This window comes from Perca flavescens, chromosome 16, assembly GCF_004354835.1.
Source record: "Perca flavescens isolate YP-PL-M2 chromosome 16, PFLA_1.0, whole genome shotgun sequence".
Classification (NCBI taxonomy): Eukaryota; Metazoa; Chordata; class Actinopteri; order Perciformes; family Percidae; genus Perca; species Perca flavescens.
Genome location: NC_041346.1, coordinates 21701974 through 21717946, shown reverse-complemented (window position 1 = coordinate 21717946; position 15973 = coordinate 21701974). Strand labels below are relative to the sequence as shown.

The 15973-nt window shown below is 40.0% G+C and overlaps 2 protein-coding genes across 13 annotated transcripts in view; one reads left to right on the top strand and one right to left on the bottom strand.

Annotated features, from left to right (window-relative positions):
• Nucleotides 1-8012, top strand: part of mapk10 (mitogen-activated protein kinase 10) — a 41782-nt gene extending 33770 nt beyond the window's left edge. For 5 of the 9 annotated variants that reach the window (XM_028601581.1, XM_028601584.1, XM_028601580.1 and 2 more), the window contains 2 exons: nt 3549-3687; nt 4860-8012. In XM_028601581.1, coding sequence (XP_028457382.1) covers nt 3549-3687; nt 4860-4866 — 146 coding nt within the window. In that variant the 3' untranslated portion in view covers nt 4867-8012. Of the gene's footprint in view, nt 1-3543; nt 3730-4859 lie in introns of those variants that run through there. The other 4 variants (XM_028601579.1, XM_028601577.1, XM_028601582.1 and 1 more) reach the window with 3 other exon arrangements.
• Nucleotides 8013-8356: 344 nt separating this feature from the next.
• Nucleotides 8357-15973, bottom strand: part of arhgap24 (Rho GTPase activating protein 24) — a 73102-nt gene continuing 65485 nt past the window's right edge. For all 4 annotated transcript variants that reach the window (XM_028601571.1, XM_028601572.1, XM_028601573.1 and 1 more), the window contains 6 exons: nt 14778-14985; nt 13436-13568; nt 12534-12607; nt 12327-12448; nt 11006-12197; nt 8357-10423 (listed from right to left, as the gene is read on the bottom strand). In XM_028601571.1, coding sequence (XP_028457372.1) covers nt 10159-10423; nt 11006-12197; nt 12327-12448; nt 12534-12607; nt 13436-13568; nt 14778-14985 — 1994 coding nt within the window. In that variant the 3' untranslated portion in view covers nt 8357-10158. The remainder of the gene's footprint in view (nt 10424-11005; nt 12198-12326; nt 12449-12533; nt 12608-13435; nt 13569-14777; nt 14986-15973) is intronic.

Here is a 15973-nt window from a genome sequence, read left to right as displayed (position 1 = left end):
TTAAAGGTTGCAGACACCTTTATTGATACATAAATACATACTTGCATACCAACATTTCTTAATGCCATCAAAACAAATACATTGACTTATGCCAGTATAAGATCCAATCCAGTCAACTGTGTTGGGCAAGTTACTTTCAAAATGTAATACATTATAGATTACTAGTTACTGTCATTTGAGAGTAATTAGTTATATTACAATATTACTGTCTCTGAATTGTAATGCGTTACACTACTTTTGCATTTGTAGTGGAAGTTTCCTTTGCAGCAGGGGGAAGAGTTTTCAGAGTTTAGTAAATTGAAACAAATAAGACAGACTGAGACTAAAACCAAGTTGGGTTTTTGTATTTATTTAAAAAAGATATATATATATGCAAATATAGGATCAACATGATTTCACAAAAGGCCGCAGCCCAGTGTGGAGTCAGTTTCTCAAATGAGTGAACAGAAACACCAGGCTTTTATGCATCTTCAGAGTGACAACACACACGCACTTGGCTTAGTATGACGCTACAATTTTGACAGGCAATCTGATACACGAGAAGACAATCAGAGAAATACAAGAGACATCTTGGAGTCATCTCACCTCCTCCTCCCTGTACGACTTTCACCCCCCCGTTACATCTTAACTGGCATAGGAAAACTAGAGATAGTTTTAGGGTGACCTTGTACCTTTATCGGTTCAGGCTAACAGTGCTCACATAATGTTCCAGACTGGATGTCTCACAAAGTTAGAATCAAAATCTGCATGTGGGAAATGAGATAAACTCTTTCAGCATTTGTGAGAGAAGTAAAGTACGAATTAAACATAAAAATATAAGGAATTGTGCTTAAATGTAATTTTCCCATTACATTCCACCCTTTTGATTACAACCTAATCACAATACACAAATTACTTTAATGATTACATATATTTTTTTGCAAATAGCGTCTTCCATGTCCATGTCTTCTATTGTCAGAGGTTGCTAGCACTTGACAAATCGTTGGAAACAATCTTTACCATTGTTTCGGGTGTGTGTGTGTGTGTGTGTCAGTGTGTGTGTGTGTGTGTGTGTGTGTGTGTGTTGTATGTGTGTGTGTGTGTGTGTGTGTGTGTGTGTGTGTGTGTGTGTGTGTGCTATGGCCTTGCTGCTCTGTAAGCTTAGTCTACAGTGAGGGTTGACCAATCACCTCACTGAGTGGCTCTACTGCTCTCATTGTGTTTGTTAGCATGTCATCAGGAATTTGTGCCTTTTACATAATACATAATACGTTACCAGTTGGTCCTCACACAGTGGTGTGTCTGGTGGGTGTCCTCTTTACCCAAGTCCAATGTGTGGAAGTGCTGTAAACAAAATCTCAAAAGGGTGACAGGTTAAGTCGCTTACGCGTGCACATTCTATACCTCAGTACAATAAGCAGAGCTTTTGTCAAATGTAGGCATGTTGCATTTTGAATGCAAACCACTATACTTGAGATTTTGGTAGGAATTCTCCATTTTGGAATTATTTCAGTAAGTAGGGCTTTGGCTCCTACACTAGCTGACAGTAGTCTTGATCCAAAAAGAAATCATTTGTGAACCAATGTTGCTTCACCATTGTGAAACAACTGTTTTTCCCTCAATTGTATTTCCATCATCCTAATCATACTTTTTACACCTGGTTTTAACCCATGTGTCAACTTTGCAAAATTTAGGAAAGAAAAAGCTGGATAGCTTTCTGTTAGGAAGAATGAGCTCTACTGCTTGTACTGAGAGATGAGATGGCAGAGGTCCAAATCGGATAGCATCAGGAACACCTACAACAGAGATGCCCACACGGTTAGGCCACTGCTAGAGTTTCTGGAAGAAGAACTGTTAACCTAAAAAAAAAAGAAATCGGGGTTAGTGAGAGGTGTGTCAGAGAGGTCAGGTCATGGTACCACCTGTAGCTCTGCAACACCATTGTTTCTCTCTGTCAACTGGTGTGTGGAGAAGAAAATCAGGGTTAAGAACAGTGCATCTGTTAGAGTAACGTTTTGCAATCTAACAGAGTAGTAATATCTAAGGTACCTGGCCACAGATAAATAGAGTTTTTCATTCTGTTCCCCCAAAATGTGTGACGCAGAATGTGGAACAGGACGTATTTAATGCTTCGAGGGGCAGAATCAACTTTAGCAGAGAAATTTGCAACCGGACGGAGTTTTGTCGCCGTGGTGTTACACATTACTTTTGAGTTACTTTCACCAAAATAATAGCGGAAGTTTGACTTGGCAGCTAGCTTGTGAATTTCACCACCGGATCAATAAAGTCTCCTCTTTATCCACTTTGATACATCATAGATTATTCATAATATTTTGTATAATTAATATGGATATGCAAAGTAACTAAAGCTATAAAAAATAGATAAGTAAAATGTACAATATACAAGTAGGAGAAAATGAAAATACTCAATTAAAAGTATCTTATGGTTGTATTGAAGTACGGCATTGTTGTAAAATGTTTGTTTAAAGCACTTGAATAAGAAATTTATGTTGTTTAGTTTAAAACAGTCTAAAGGAAATGGTCAATTATAGTGTGATTAAAACTAACTATTTACATTATTTACAGTACTTGATTTACTTGATTTACAGCTGATATGTGAAAAGGTCCAAACGCTTACTTTTTTTTAACAGTAATTTAGTTTTACTGCGAACCGTCACAGGAAGTGCTTTTATTTTGAAGTAGCCTACACGGAAGTTGTCTGTTGTGTACTCTTGCTAGCTTACTGAGATGCAACATGTCCGTCAAGCTAAGTTGCTCACTTTCTTGTTTGTAAAACTGCAACTGTAATAATTATTACCGTTCATGACAGCAACATATTGAACAGTAAATGGTCACAAAAGACAAGCGTTTTTGGTCGTCATTCGAAGCAGTTCCACTACAGGCAGAGTTACTCTCCACGGCTGATAAACTGCAATGATTTACGTGTAGCAAACCTAAACATTAATTCCCGATGTTTAAATCTGTCAGCGGCTCGGACACACTGCTGTCCGAGCTGACGTACCGTCACCTGTTGGGACACAGATGTTATGAAATAATACGCACGGCTTTTTTTTCTCCTGTGAACAAATGCTTTGCGGTGTTGGGAAATTCTTAAAAAATGTTGCATTAAAATGCGTTGTAACTCGCGTTACTGAGATTGTAACGGGTAATAATATTACCGAAATTTAATTAGTAATGCGTTATATTACTGCGTTACAGCATAAAGGAATACATTACTGTAATTGCGTTACTTTTGTGACGCGTTACTCCCAACACTGCCAGTCAATGTCTGGGCTTGTACTGAAACTATCAATTCCTTCCTGTGAAATCCATTGGACCCAAACCTTACTTACCCCTGTTTCATCATAGACACACTGTGGTTGTGGTGTCCCACAGGTGTTGTTCATGTTGTTGACGTCTTGACCTCATTGAACCAATTCAGCTACAGTACAACGTTTCACTGTGCACACTTACAAAATATCTAATCTACTAGTTGTATTTCTGCTCCTGTCTTTGCCAGGACTCTTTTACGTTGTAACCCCTTGCTGCTGTTGATTCCCTTAGCACAGGTGCAGCCGTGAACAGCAGCGAGAGCCTCCATCCCTCCTCATCCATAAACGACATCTCCTCCATGTCCACCGACCAGACCCTGGCCTCAGACACTGACAGCAGCCTGGAGACCTCTGCAGGACCCCTGGGGTGTTGCAGGTGACTAGCCGCCTGCCTGCGAAACCCCATGTTCTTCCGAAGGTGAAGAACCCAACCGCAAATGACCGACTGAAAAAACACAACAACAAAAAAAAGATCAAAATGAATATATTGAAATCTGAAATGATCAAATCTAAAGCCTGTGCATTGTCATTCAAAAACAGCAGTGGTATTTAAACTGAAGTAAATGAGCTAAGATATATGTTAATGATCCTCTAGTTGCTTTGCTTATATTACCCCACATATCATGTATATGGCATCCAAACAAAACGACCAAATGCTTTGACTTGCATCTCCTGTACAGTGCATATTGGCGGGCTGCAGGTCTCACAATTCCTTACAAAAGCATTTATGCTCCAATCATTGTGGCAAGGTGGGCTGCCATTTTTTCTCATCACTACTGTACAATACATTCTCCTTTCCCCTTTTCCCTTTTCCCTTATCCAATCCTTATGTAATGGCACTGCTGTATTTTAACCTCTTAGACATCCTCAATCCCCACCCAACACAATCCCCATTGTAAGGTTGCCTGATGTGTGTGTTTTTATGTGGTTATTCTGCAGGGATATGTAGTCGCTCTCACCCAGAGGGCGGCGCTCCCGGCGCTACTTGTAAATAATGTAATTCTGTACAGCTGAAGGGCACACAGAGTGGGACTGACGGCCAGTACACTGGGAGTTTATTTCTTGACTAGCGCACCTTGCCACATCACTGCTTTCCACCTCAGTTGCCCCTACCTATTGCTGTAGTCCTGCATGGTTAGATTTAAAACAATGCTAATCTCACTGTATGCTAAAATGAGTCTGAATAAAGACTTTTGTTTATATACGATGTAAACTAACTCAGCTCCAGACAAGGGGGGGTCTGGTCATAGAATAGGACGAGTGTGTGTGTGTGTGTGTGTGTGTGTGTGTGTGTGTGTGTGTGTGTGTGTGTGTGTGTGTGTGTGTGTGTGCACGCACGTGCGTGCACGTGTATGTGTGTATGTTTGTTTGTTTGTTTGTTACCAAGCCATTAAGACATTAGTAAAATGTCAGGGCTGAATTTGGGACTTGGGCGTCAGTACACTCTCAAATAAATTATTTTGATTGTTTTCAGACTTCATAAAATGACCTTTAAGGGGTTTAAAAAGTCTGATTTGTGTGTAATGTCCCTTTTATTTCTCCTGGCAGTGTATGATCGGTCCCTCCACCACCCCACGGACTGGCCCACAGCCCTGCATGTCATTGTGTACCATTAACCCCTCATAGGTACAGGAGGTTGGTCTGTTTCACTGTGGTGTTGCCACCAGGAAATGCTACTTATTTATTTGACTGTCTGAAAGATAGAAGGCTTTTAGAAAGAGATACAAATGATACAGCAGGTAGATTAAAGGCGGGCGATGAGTGTTAACCTCGTAGCAATGTATCTTTTTGTTCTAAAGTAAACTCATTTTACCACACACTACACAAAAGACAAAAATGTTTTTGTCAATAAAAAAGGATCTGGGATAGAGGCTACCCAACAGTTATGTTAACTACATTATTTCTTAGGTGGAAGATTTATTTATTTATTTATTTATTTTGATAGATGGAACCTGAATATGGCAAGTGCCTTTTGGAATGAAGCATTGCAAGTGCAGAAATTATATATATTTTTTGGTTATTTTTTTCTCTGCTTCTTCTTTTTCTGCCTTAAAACTGTCTGAATCCCCAAGCCACCAACATTGGTGGAAAAATTTAAGGAAGAAAAACACAGTTTGGCCAGATGTTGCCGCTTTTACTTAAGTTTCTAAAGTGACATTTTGTGGTGTGAAATCAAATTGCTCTCTTCAGATTGTATGGCTTAAGACGTACGTATGCTCATACTAGTTTTTGCACAACATGAAAGGTTTTCTGCCATTTTCCATAAGGATTTAATTTCTCCTTATAACTGAATCTCTATAAAATAGTGTGACCAGATTTTCTCAAACTGGGACATCGTCCAGTTACAGCCCACTACTGTAGGTCACATCCAATCGTTGATATTGCACCCAGAGCCAATGCCATCTGATGTCCATCTTAATCACTGCTCACAATAACATTTTAGCTACATTAGTTAATTTATGTTTTACTGCAGCTTTCTTCTCATGCTTTATATAAAATACAATCCAACGAGAAGCAGGTGATCTACAGTATAACATGTTTATTAGTTTGTGTATGTGTTATTTATACTTAGTTATATAATTCCACTGTCATATTCCATGTTCTCAGGCAGGTTGTGTGGGTTTATGGGAAAAGAACCATTAACAGAAGTTGGGTTGAGAAATCAGATTTTACCAGCAAAGAAATAACTTCAATAAACATTTTTTGTTGTTAGATGGACAGACATTCTAGTGTTTGTGTGAGAAACAGATTACTACTTGCTTTATGCATAAAAATTGGATTACCTGTCATCACTTGACAATCTGGTAACTGACAACATACAAAGATAAGGTTTCTGGACACTCAAGGATGCTTATTGCCCCTTGATGAATCAAACACAGACATCTGTGATTGTTTTTTGCACGTCAAAACAACAACTTTTTAAAATATTTCCTACTTATGGAAATTGCATGGCTCATATGTCCACTAGTTTAGACTAAAGGTTCAATCCCAGTCGTGACATTGTTACATCATTGAGCAGTAATGACAGCAGTGTTCAAGTGGACACCTCACATCTAACTGTAATCTCCGGTTCAGCTGCTACAGCACAGTGGTTTCCTTTCTGCATGGAGTCTTCCTAAAGCACCCTGTCCATGTACATACAATGTCTCAAAATCCCTCCCCCCAAAAAAATGATATACATAACTTCTAATGGCTACTTTGTTAACACTCTTTCTGCCTTTGGCTTGTGTACAGTGAACCACACACAGACTTACAGTACCTGACACAGAGGGTCACTGAGGGTGGCATCTACAGAATAAGCGACAGCTAGATCAGCTTTCTGGTCAGGGTCTGGCCAAGGCAATCTTTTAAAAAAACAGGGTGCAACTTTGAAATTCTTTGTGTGTTTAAAATGTTGAATCTTTCACAAAGGGGTCTAAGTGTTTTGAGTTGACTCCTACAACCACATATAATCACAACACTGTTGCAGTCATTGCTGCAAGGGCATTCTTACCCATCCCAACTGCATTCTTCTTCTCAAGTACAAATACTGAAACATCCTTTTTTCTTTGTCTTTCTCTGAATGTGATCTTTTTTTATAAAGACATCCCTCCAGACAATTATGCTGTAATAAAAAAAAGGTGCTTTTGGTTCTGTTTAATGCGCCTGAATTTGAGATGATTTCTAACAGCTGGGTTGTCAGCACTGAATGTAGAAATGAATTGTTTCACTTACGTCATTGCTGCTCTGCTTTGTCATTAGTGTGTGTGATTTCAAAGGAACCAGCATTCAACACAAACTGTCTGTAAAGTTGAATTGGAAGATATGATCTGGCAATCTGGACAGATTATCCAACAGTTCATGTTTTCACATCTTTCTTTCAATACAGGATTTTGTGAGATTGCTTTTAAGAATGTTGATGGCGCGTTGGTACAGTTGTGTGTTTGGAAGTAGTTCATGTGTGTATTCACGTTTAGTCACATAAACTTTAGAATTTAGAAATGTGTCTCCTACCAATCCTGATCCTAATTTTTGTTACGAGGGATTTGAAATTATCTCTTGTCGATTCAGGATTAGGCCAAATTCATGCCATTCATTTCTAATCTCAATATGGCTGACTTGTCATTCAGCCATAATGTTTTGCCAATATAAAGTCAGAAGTTAGGATACATCTTATACTCAGCTGTGCCAACATAAAATCTTTGGACTCAGTAAGTGAGACCCCCAGTTTATTAATTTTCACCTTTTTCTCTCAAGTCATATTGTAAATAACAACAATCCAACAATGCAATAAACAGTTTATTGCACTCAGACAGGGAGGCAAGCTACTGCAAGGGTCGGGTGACGCTAACATGTTTAAATGTGGATGATTAAAATGTGGAACTCTACAATGATGAATCCCTGTATAGCTCATCTGAATCAGGTGATGTTGTTCTTCAATTCCTTTTCGATTCCTTCTCTCTTGTTTCTTTTACTCCGTGCTGTTTTAATGAATCATTCTTTTGACATTGTCAGGTTGAAAAAAAGAAAATAAATTGTATCTGTTTTACGCTGATCTCAAAGCTTCAGGCTATGGCGTTTCAAATAAAGTCAAAACAATGCTAAAAGAAAAAGAAAAAAATGTACTGAAAGCTGTTACTGTAAACACAACATTTTAAAGGAACTGTGTATGTAAAAATAGTATATGTATGTGATTGAAAATAAATAAAATCTTTGATCTTGGACAGCGGTGTACCTTTTTTCTTTTTTCCTGGAGTGATTTGCAGTAGGAACCATTTGTCCAAACTGTCGCAGTGACACTAAATCCCACCTACACACCTATAGATTTTCTTATATCTTTCATACTGTGGTAACTATACCTTTTCTTGTTTTACATTAGGCAATTGTAAGTGATTGATGTTGTTTAGCTTATATGTGCCGCTTTAGTCATTACAATGTTCCGATTAGTTACAAATTCACAAACATGTTTCTATAAATATCTCTGCCCAACAACCAAATTTGTTTGTTAAATTGAAAAAGTTGCAAACTTGAAAGACTCTCTTACAAAAATGGAATAACAGAGGGACTCAAATGAAAATGCATTTTTATTCATATTAAGTCATTTTTTTTAAATTTCTTTTGTGTATCAAGTATCATGTCATGAAAATATTCCACTATCCCAGTCCTCCTCTCCCTCCTGCCCTGTGTCCATAATCTGCTCTTTTGTGTGGAATTCACAGAACGAGGTGCCACTGTCAGATCGGCTTAAGCCTATTACAATCCCGGTGGAGGTTGCAAAATGAGAAACGCAGGTCCCCCACTCTCTCCTTCAGTTGTTCAGGCACTTTTTTTCTCCCACCCTATGTGCACATTCCAGATGTCCTGCACTGACCAGCAGCAGGTTTAAAAGGACCTGGTCTTTAGAGGAAGAGTAGCCGGCAGCAGCTTCTTTTTGATAGAAGTCCAGTCTGTTTTGTACCCATCAGAAAATCCACATTGTGTGTGTGTATACATTTGGCTTAAAGCTACATAAATACACTCATAAAGACTTCATCAATATGCAGTCACTTTACAGACATTCACTTATTGTACACCGGCCCACATGGACTCATGCACCATCATGCACACACACACCGCTTGCTACTGAATCTAGCCACCAGGCTGTTAATGTCCTAAATGTTGACACACTCGATGCTATAATCCCAATATTTTCACAGTTATGACCAACAAACACAACTCTGTGTTGGTACTTTGTTGCTGCAGCTTGCTAAAAACCAGTTGTGTCAGGAGAGTATTTTTTTATAACTGGCATCTCATATGCTTCAAGACTAACTGTAATTTCCACGAGCATTCAGAGACTGACAGCAGCTACACATCTGTTAATGGGGACAGAGACAATTTGTTAACTGAAATTCTAAATTTACCACAGACATTTTTATTCTATCTGGGATTGATGCCAATGACCCATCGTGCAAGTCTTAAAATGTATCTCTACAAGCTACAAAACATTCTTCATCCTCAGTTTCCACTCAACACGTGCCATATCCATCTGAATATGTGTCAAACCACAGTGCAGAAGTAGTGTCTATGATTATCTATAAAATATTTACAGTACAGGCTCTTTTTTTTGGTCATGGGGGTAAATGAAACAGCACAGAAGCACAAGCACATATACAGTATACTGTCCGATTTCAATGGCACACACATTGACCGACAAAACATTCAGTACCACCTTGCTGAGACTAAACAAACATGTAAGTGCAAGGATAAATCTTAATACAAAATATCGCACATTGATAACTTTGCTTAAATATCAGATAAACAAGTATTACTTTTCTTTTTACATACATATGACACTGTTTTTTATGCATTGTTTCCCTACATAAGCAGATACAGAATTACATGGAACAATAACAATGTTTTTGGTTAGATTATTTTGTTTTCAGGTCCAAGGTGGTTGTTTTTTTTCACTGAACACAACCTTTTTAAACATTGTGCCTTCCCTCCTATATGCCTCTATGAGCTAAAGTAAAAATAATAAAAGTAATGTGTGTCATCATAGACTATGGTGTTCTGTGCCTTTACTCCTCTTCCCAGTCTGATAAATGATAACCACCACAGTTTGAGTAGGTTGGAGAGTCTGTGAGCTGTTTAAATAATGCTGTATTTACAGATAATGCCAGTCTGGCATCACTCCAGGTGATGTCTACATTTATACAGGTGGCTTGTAGCCCTACACCTCCTATTTTATTTAAATTATAACATGCCATCAACCATTGCATTGTAACTTCCCAATCTTCCCTCGAACAACCAGCAGCCAAATCCGGTTTGGAGCCCTGGTAATTATCACATCATATAATAAACCATTTCCAGTCTTCCCTGCCTCCCTTCACTTTATCCAGATGGTGTTGTTACGATCTGGTCGGCGGGGGTCGGTGGCTGTGGTGTTGCCAGTCGCAGTGAGGTCACTAAACGTGGAGAAAAACTGCTCCATCTCTTTCTGCAGCATCTGATTCCGCCGCTCAGCGTCGTCCTTGGCACGCTCGGCGTTGCGCAGCTTGATCTCCGCCATGGTGTACTTCTTTCTCTCCTGGTCCAGCTCTTCATTGAGGCTGACCATCTCCGTCTCCAGCTCCAAGTTACGCTGCTCCAAGCTGCAAAGGAGGTCAACACAGGGTTAGGAGAAGAGACTGCGTTCACTACAACAGAGTCTAATGACAAAACAAACAGCAGCAGTTTATTTTCATTTTCAATACGCTAAAGAAATTGCTGCTGAATTGTTGAGGTTACCCTAACATCGAAACCACATCCAGTCCTGTTTTGTAGTCATACAACAATATTTGAGCACATGCTCTAATGCAGTCATGTACAGTATAGCTTTCTTGCACATTCCCATTGCATTGTACTGTCTGTGAAACCTTTTTTTTTTTCAATCTGCCAGTGTGCCGTGAAATTTTAAAAGATATCAAACTTTGCAAGAAAAGTAAGTACAAAAAAGTGCTCTATTGTACTTAGAAATAAGAGAAGAAAAAATTCACATATAGTCATCTTTAAAAGGAATGGCTTAACATTTTGGGAAATACGCTTATTCGCTTTTCAGTCGAGAGTTGGATGGGCGGATTGATTCCACTCTCATATCTGTGCACTAAATATATCCAGCAGCCATGTTCATTTATCTTTAGCAATTTCTTTCTAATGTAATCAAAAAACACTATTTCTCACAGACGGGACTCTACCTCTTTATCCTGGCCTCGTACTCGGTCTTCTGCTTGTTCATCTCCTGTTTGAGACTGGCCACTAAACTGTGCAGAGCACTGTGACTGCCGGGTCCATTGCCAACAGTGTAAACATCACTATTATCACTACTGCTGGTGCCCCGACTGCTCCTTCCTGCTCCACCTCCACTGCCTTCTCTGTTGCTGTTGCTGTTTCTGCCCTCCCCTTCTCTTCCGCCGCCAGGCTGGGGAGGCTCATTGTCCTGTGCTGGTCCATCCAGGTCTTCATATTGACCTCCATAAAAGTCCTGCTCAGGGCAGGTAGTGGTGGAGGAGCGACAGGAAGTGGAGTTGTCAGGAAGAGAGATTTCACAGGAAGAGGTGGACCAGGTGGCGCTGTCTACACTCTGCTTGTCCTCGCAGCTGCTGTTCAGACACGTGTTGGTGATGTGGTTCTGCTGCTGCACGTTCTGATGGTTTAACTGGACATTGTCATACGTGGACAGACGGTTTTGATTGGCTGTTTGATCCCCCTTGGGGCAGTCACGTGTTTTGTTGTTTTCTCGTAACGTGACGCAGCCATTTGTTACCCAATGACCACTGCGGCCGTTCAGACTCCCTGTGACGATATCAGCGCCGGAAATGCCCATGCGCACAACTCCAGTCCCATTCCCTCCGGAGCTGCTTCCACCTGTCACGCCACCGGTGCCCATTTTCGTGCCGGATCCTTTGAGCGTCCCACTGCGCCGCACCAATAAACTCCCACCACCACCAGTCAAAGTCTGGCTCTTTTCTTGACTGGGGTCTGAAGACGGCGAGGAGCTGAAGGAGCCATTTGTAACAATCCCACTGCCTTTGCTGAAAGCGGGGTTCTTTTTAACAGTCAGTGGTGGACTGCGGGTGATGTCAAAGCGTCCTATGACACCATTACGAGGGCTTGCTGATCGCGGGGACCCACTGTTGTCCACGTGTTGGCGGTGCGACGGAGACTCGGGTGCTTCCCAAACACACTGCCGCACCACCTGTGTGTTGTTGTTCTCGGCGTTCTGAGATACTGTAGTGATCGCAGAGGTAGTTGTGGTGGCTTGTCGCTGTTGTAGCTCAATGTTGTTGTTGACGAGCTCAAGGACCGTGGGGCTGTCCTCATCCAGAGGGAAGAGCACGTCGTGGCGGCCAATCAAAACGGCCATGAGCTGCTGGACCAGAACAGTACCTGACAGCATGAGACCACAAATCATTATCATTACATTTAAAATGTTCATTTATTTAAGCTTAACGTCAAAAACTAAAACAAAAATGTCAGAAAGCAAGACACGAGCACACGACCAGCAGGAATACTGACCTTCCATAATAGCGACTGGATCCTCGACTTTTGGCCTCAAGATATTTGGCCCAAAGACTGTGGCCAAGTTTTGGACGCTCATTTTATTCACTCCTGAATATGACTGGACTTCATCTAGAAATCTGGAAAACAGGACAATATCATCTTTTCACTGTTCAATAGTGATCACAGTTTGAAGTATTATCTGCTTTAACTATTATTTAATACCTGCAGATGTACTTGAGAAGGTTGTAGTTCACTGGAGGTAGATTCTCCACAAGCTTTCTCAACTCCTTCATACCCTGCAGATGGTGCAGATCATTTTTAGATAACGTAGATTCAATTGAGAACAATAATTAATATCGATACCACATGTTCTGATCAATCAGGGGCAATTTACAGTGAATTTACATCAAATACGGTACAACAATCACACCCAGACCAGATAGAGAACAAAAGAAAAGATTATTCATCTGCCATCTAAAAACAATTACCAATACATTATTCCCATTACTTGGGAATCTGAAGTATGCAATGACTGAGGAAATACTGTATGTTTTTGTCTTCACAAGAAGATTATATATTTTAAGAGGATTACTTTCTATATTCATGTATCATCAGTCACCGGTGAATCTGAAGTGATCTCAAAAGATTACAAACAACCAAAAACTTGCTGCAATCTACGGGAAAACTGGTAACCTTTTGTTCAGGGATATTGTGAATTCTGCTTACTCCTAGGATGTTTTAAAGGCAGGGCAGCACTAATCTATGCTTGAGGTGTTAAAACTTAAATAACAGATCCACGCACATGCATACACAAAGCCAGAAACTTGGGCTCTTAAGTGAGAATAAGAAAGATGTTTTGGAAACTGTGGGAAAGCAAAAGACTCATCCCCTGCTGTGAAGCATTATATTTATGGAAGTGAAATAAATCCTATTTGGATGTTAGAGGTTAAGACAGGCACAACAAAGTCATTGTGTGAGAAACAGCTGAGCAGAGTATGGATGACCGAGCAGCTTTAATACTCCAGAACAGGACTTTGGATGATTTATGTGAGAGCTTTTCAGTGCTCACTTCTGTTGATACAAAGTATGTAAGGTATAGGTAAAGAGAAACTCATTTTTCTTACCATTTCATCATCTTTGCTGAGGAGCTTGGCGCAGGCCAGAAAATCATCATACTTGTGGAAGGGGACGACGGGCTCCGGCAGCTCTCTGAGATACAGCTTCAGTAGAGAGGCTACTGTATGCACGTCTGTGTTACTGGAAAAAAGACAGGGGAGGGTTATAATTTATTATGGGTACATGACATGGAGGTAAATACAAGAATCATCATGATTACTCCTGCAGCAAGAGGACTATTGGGAAATGGTGAAAAATGCAAATACAATACGTGACAAAAAACATACAGTACCACACATTAAGTGAAGAATTTAAAAGGAATAGTTTGACATTTTGGGAGATAAGCTTATTCATGTTTTGGCATTGGAAAGTAGAAAGAAAATTGATACCACATTTATCTGTTCATTATATATGAGGCCACAGCCAATAGCCATTTTGCATAGCAAAGACTGGAAACAGGGGAAATCACTAACATGGCTCTGTCCAATGCCAACCAAATCAACCAATCAGAAAGTATATAGCTCACTAAATAATAACTTATATTTAGTTTGTTTAATCCATACAAAAACAAAGTGTGTAACAACAATTTACTGTTTGCAAACTATTTCCTGGCTGGGAGCCTAATCAAAAAATCTAGGATTTCACATAAGATATTTAAGTTAACAAAAGAACTTTACGTGGGAGAATCATCAATCTTTAGCAAACTTAAGAAAGCAAACAGGACACAAGCAACAGAAAGACATACATTTAATAGCGAAAGCAACAGAGGGAGAAACAACAACACTAAGACAATTTATATGATCTGCCAAAAGGTAAGAGGATTTCCACTGTAGCTTCAGACACTAATAAGCCAACGAGGCGAGGCTGCTGGGGCAAGGGAATATAATAACGGAATCAGCAAGGTGAGGGACAGATAGGAACAACAATCAGACAGAAGAGGGTGGAGTTGTTGCCACGGCATGCCATGAGTTGTGTTAAAGCGGAGGTAGGAGGGCAGAGATGTGTCATTGTGCAGCTAACATGATGGTGTGATTTTGTAGTCTGTGTTTCTAGGAAGTGGTGAGATGTTGATGTACGACCTGGATCCTGACAGTCCTGTCCAGGTTTTATTTATGGAGTGGAAGTGAAAGAGGGAGAAAGACCAGAGAAGAAGAAGAGATGTAGAGCTGGCATGTAACATGTATTTATCTGTCATCCTGAGTTATGGATTAAGGTTGTCACATTTAAGAAACCATGTCTCAGTACAGCCACCTACATACCAGATTGTAACCCCAATTTAGTTGCAAGCTGATTTTTAAGATTGTGGACTTTGTACTGGCCAAGCAGCCAGTATGCTTACGGTTTCCTTACCAATCAAAAGAGGGTTTTTCTCCACAGTCGAAGGCATCCTGCAGCTCTTTGACCAGGTTGGCCTGTCCTGGGAGTCTGAAAAGGCCCTCCTCCCGAAGGCCCCACTGCCGGATGAAATCCACACACTGCTCTACCAACATAGGGGCCAACTTGTTCCCAAACCGGCGCTCATACCGCACAGTTTCCTCCAACTTCTGACCGAAGATCCCTGAAACACAAGACAAAATGTTTAATAATGGTACAATATTGATAAATGGCAATGCTTCAAGAGATTAGTATTGGGAGACCTGTTTTACCTTACACTTGAACATTTATATTTATTCATTCAATGACCAAGCTTTTATTTTTATTTTATTTATAGTAGGATATTAAACTGTTATGTGAATTCAACATATTAAAGAAGCTGAGGGCATTGTTTCCAGGGTTTAATTATGTTTCTAACACAGACGTATACAATCTGTTTCTCTCTTTACAGCCAAGTTATTAATTGCATGATTCCAAAATGAGAATTATATTTTATCCTTTGAAATATTAATACTGTTTAATATGCTGCACTATTTAACATTCTCTACCAAAGTGAAAGGAGCATTTTTCAGAGAATTAGAAAAAAAAACATTAGACTAGCATCCGCAGCTTAAGACACATCAAAGAGAGCAGCTAAATCGATTGAGAGAAAAAAAATTCTGATAAGGCCGGTTAGGCAGTCCAAGCAAAAAATATGTACACCCACAAAGCCTTAGTCTGATGATCAAATCTCAAACTTCCTGCTGTGCACCTCTTGCCTTTTGTCTGAGGCAGTCGGCATAAAAAAAGAAAGAAAAAAGACTGATTTGCATTTGCAGCCGTCTCATGTGGATGCAACACAAGAGGGGATTAAGGCAGCCTTCCTGAGAGATTTGGATCTGCATACTTTTCCGGTCTCCAGAGACAGACAGAGGCTACTCACACACATGCATACACGTGGTACGACAAGGTACCGTACGGTGACTGAATTAAACCGAGCTTACCAGGATCCCCGTGATTTTGACAGCATTTGACACAGCAAGAAATAGTTTTAAACCAACTGGGGTTAATGTGAAATGTACAGGTGTATGTATTGGTGCACCACACTAATTCAGAATGTACCTTTTTTAGTATGCTGATGCAAATGCCTCAATACATTTTTCATTAGACGCAAGTTGCTTTTCATTAAAAAT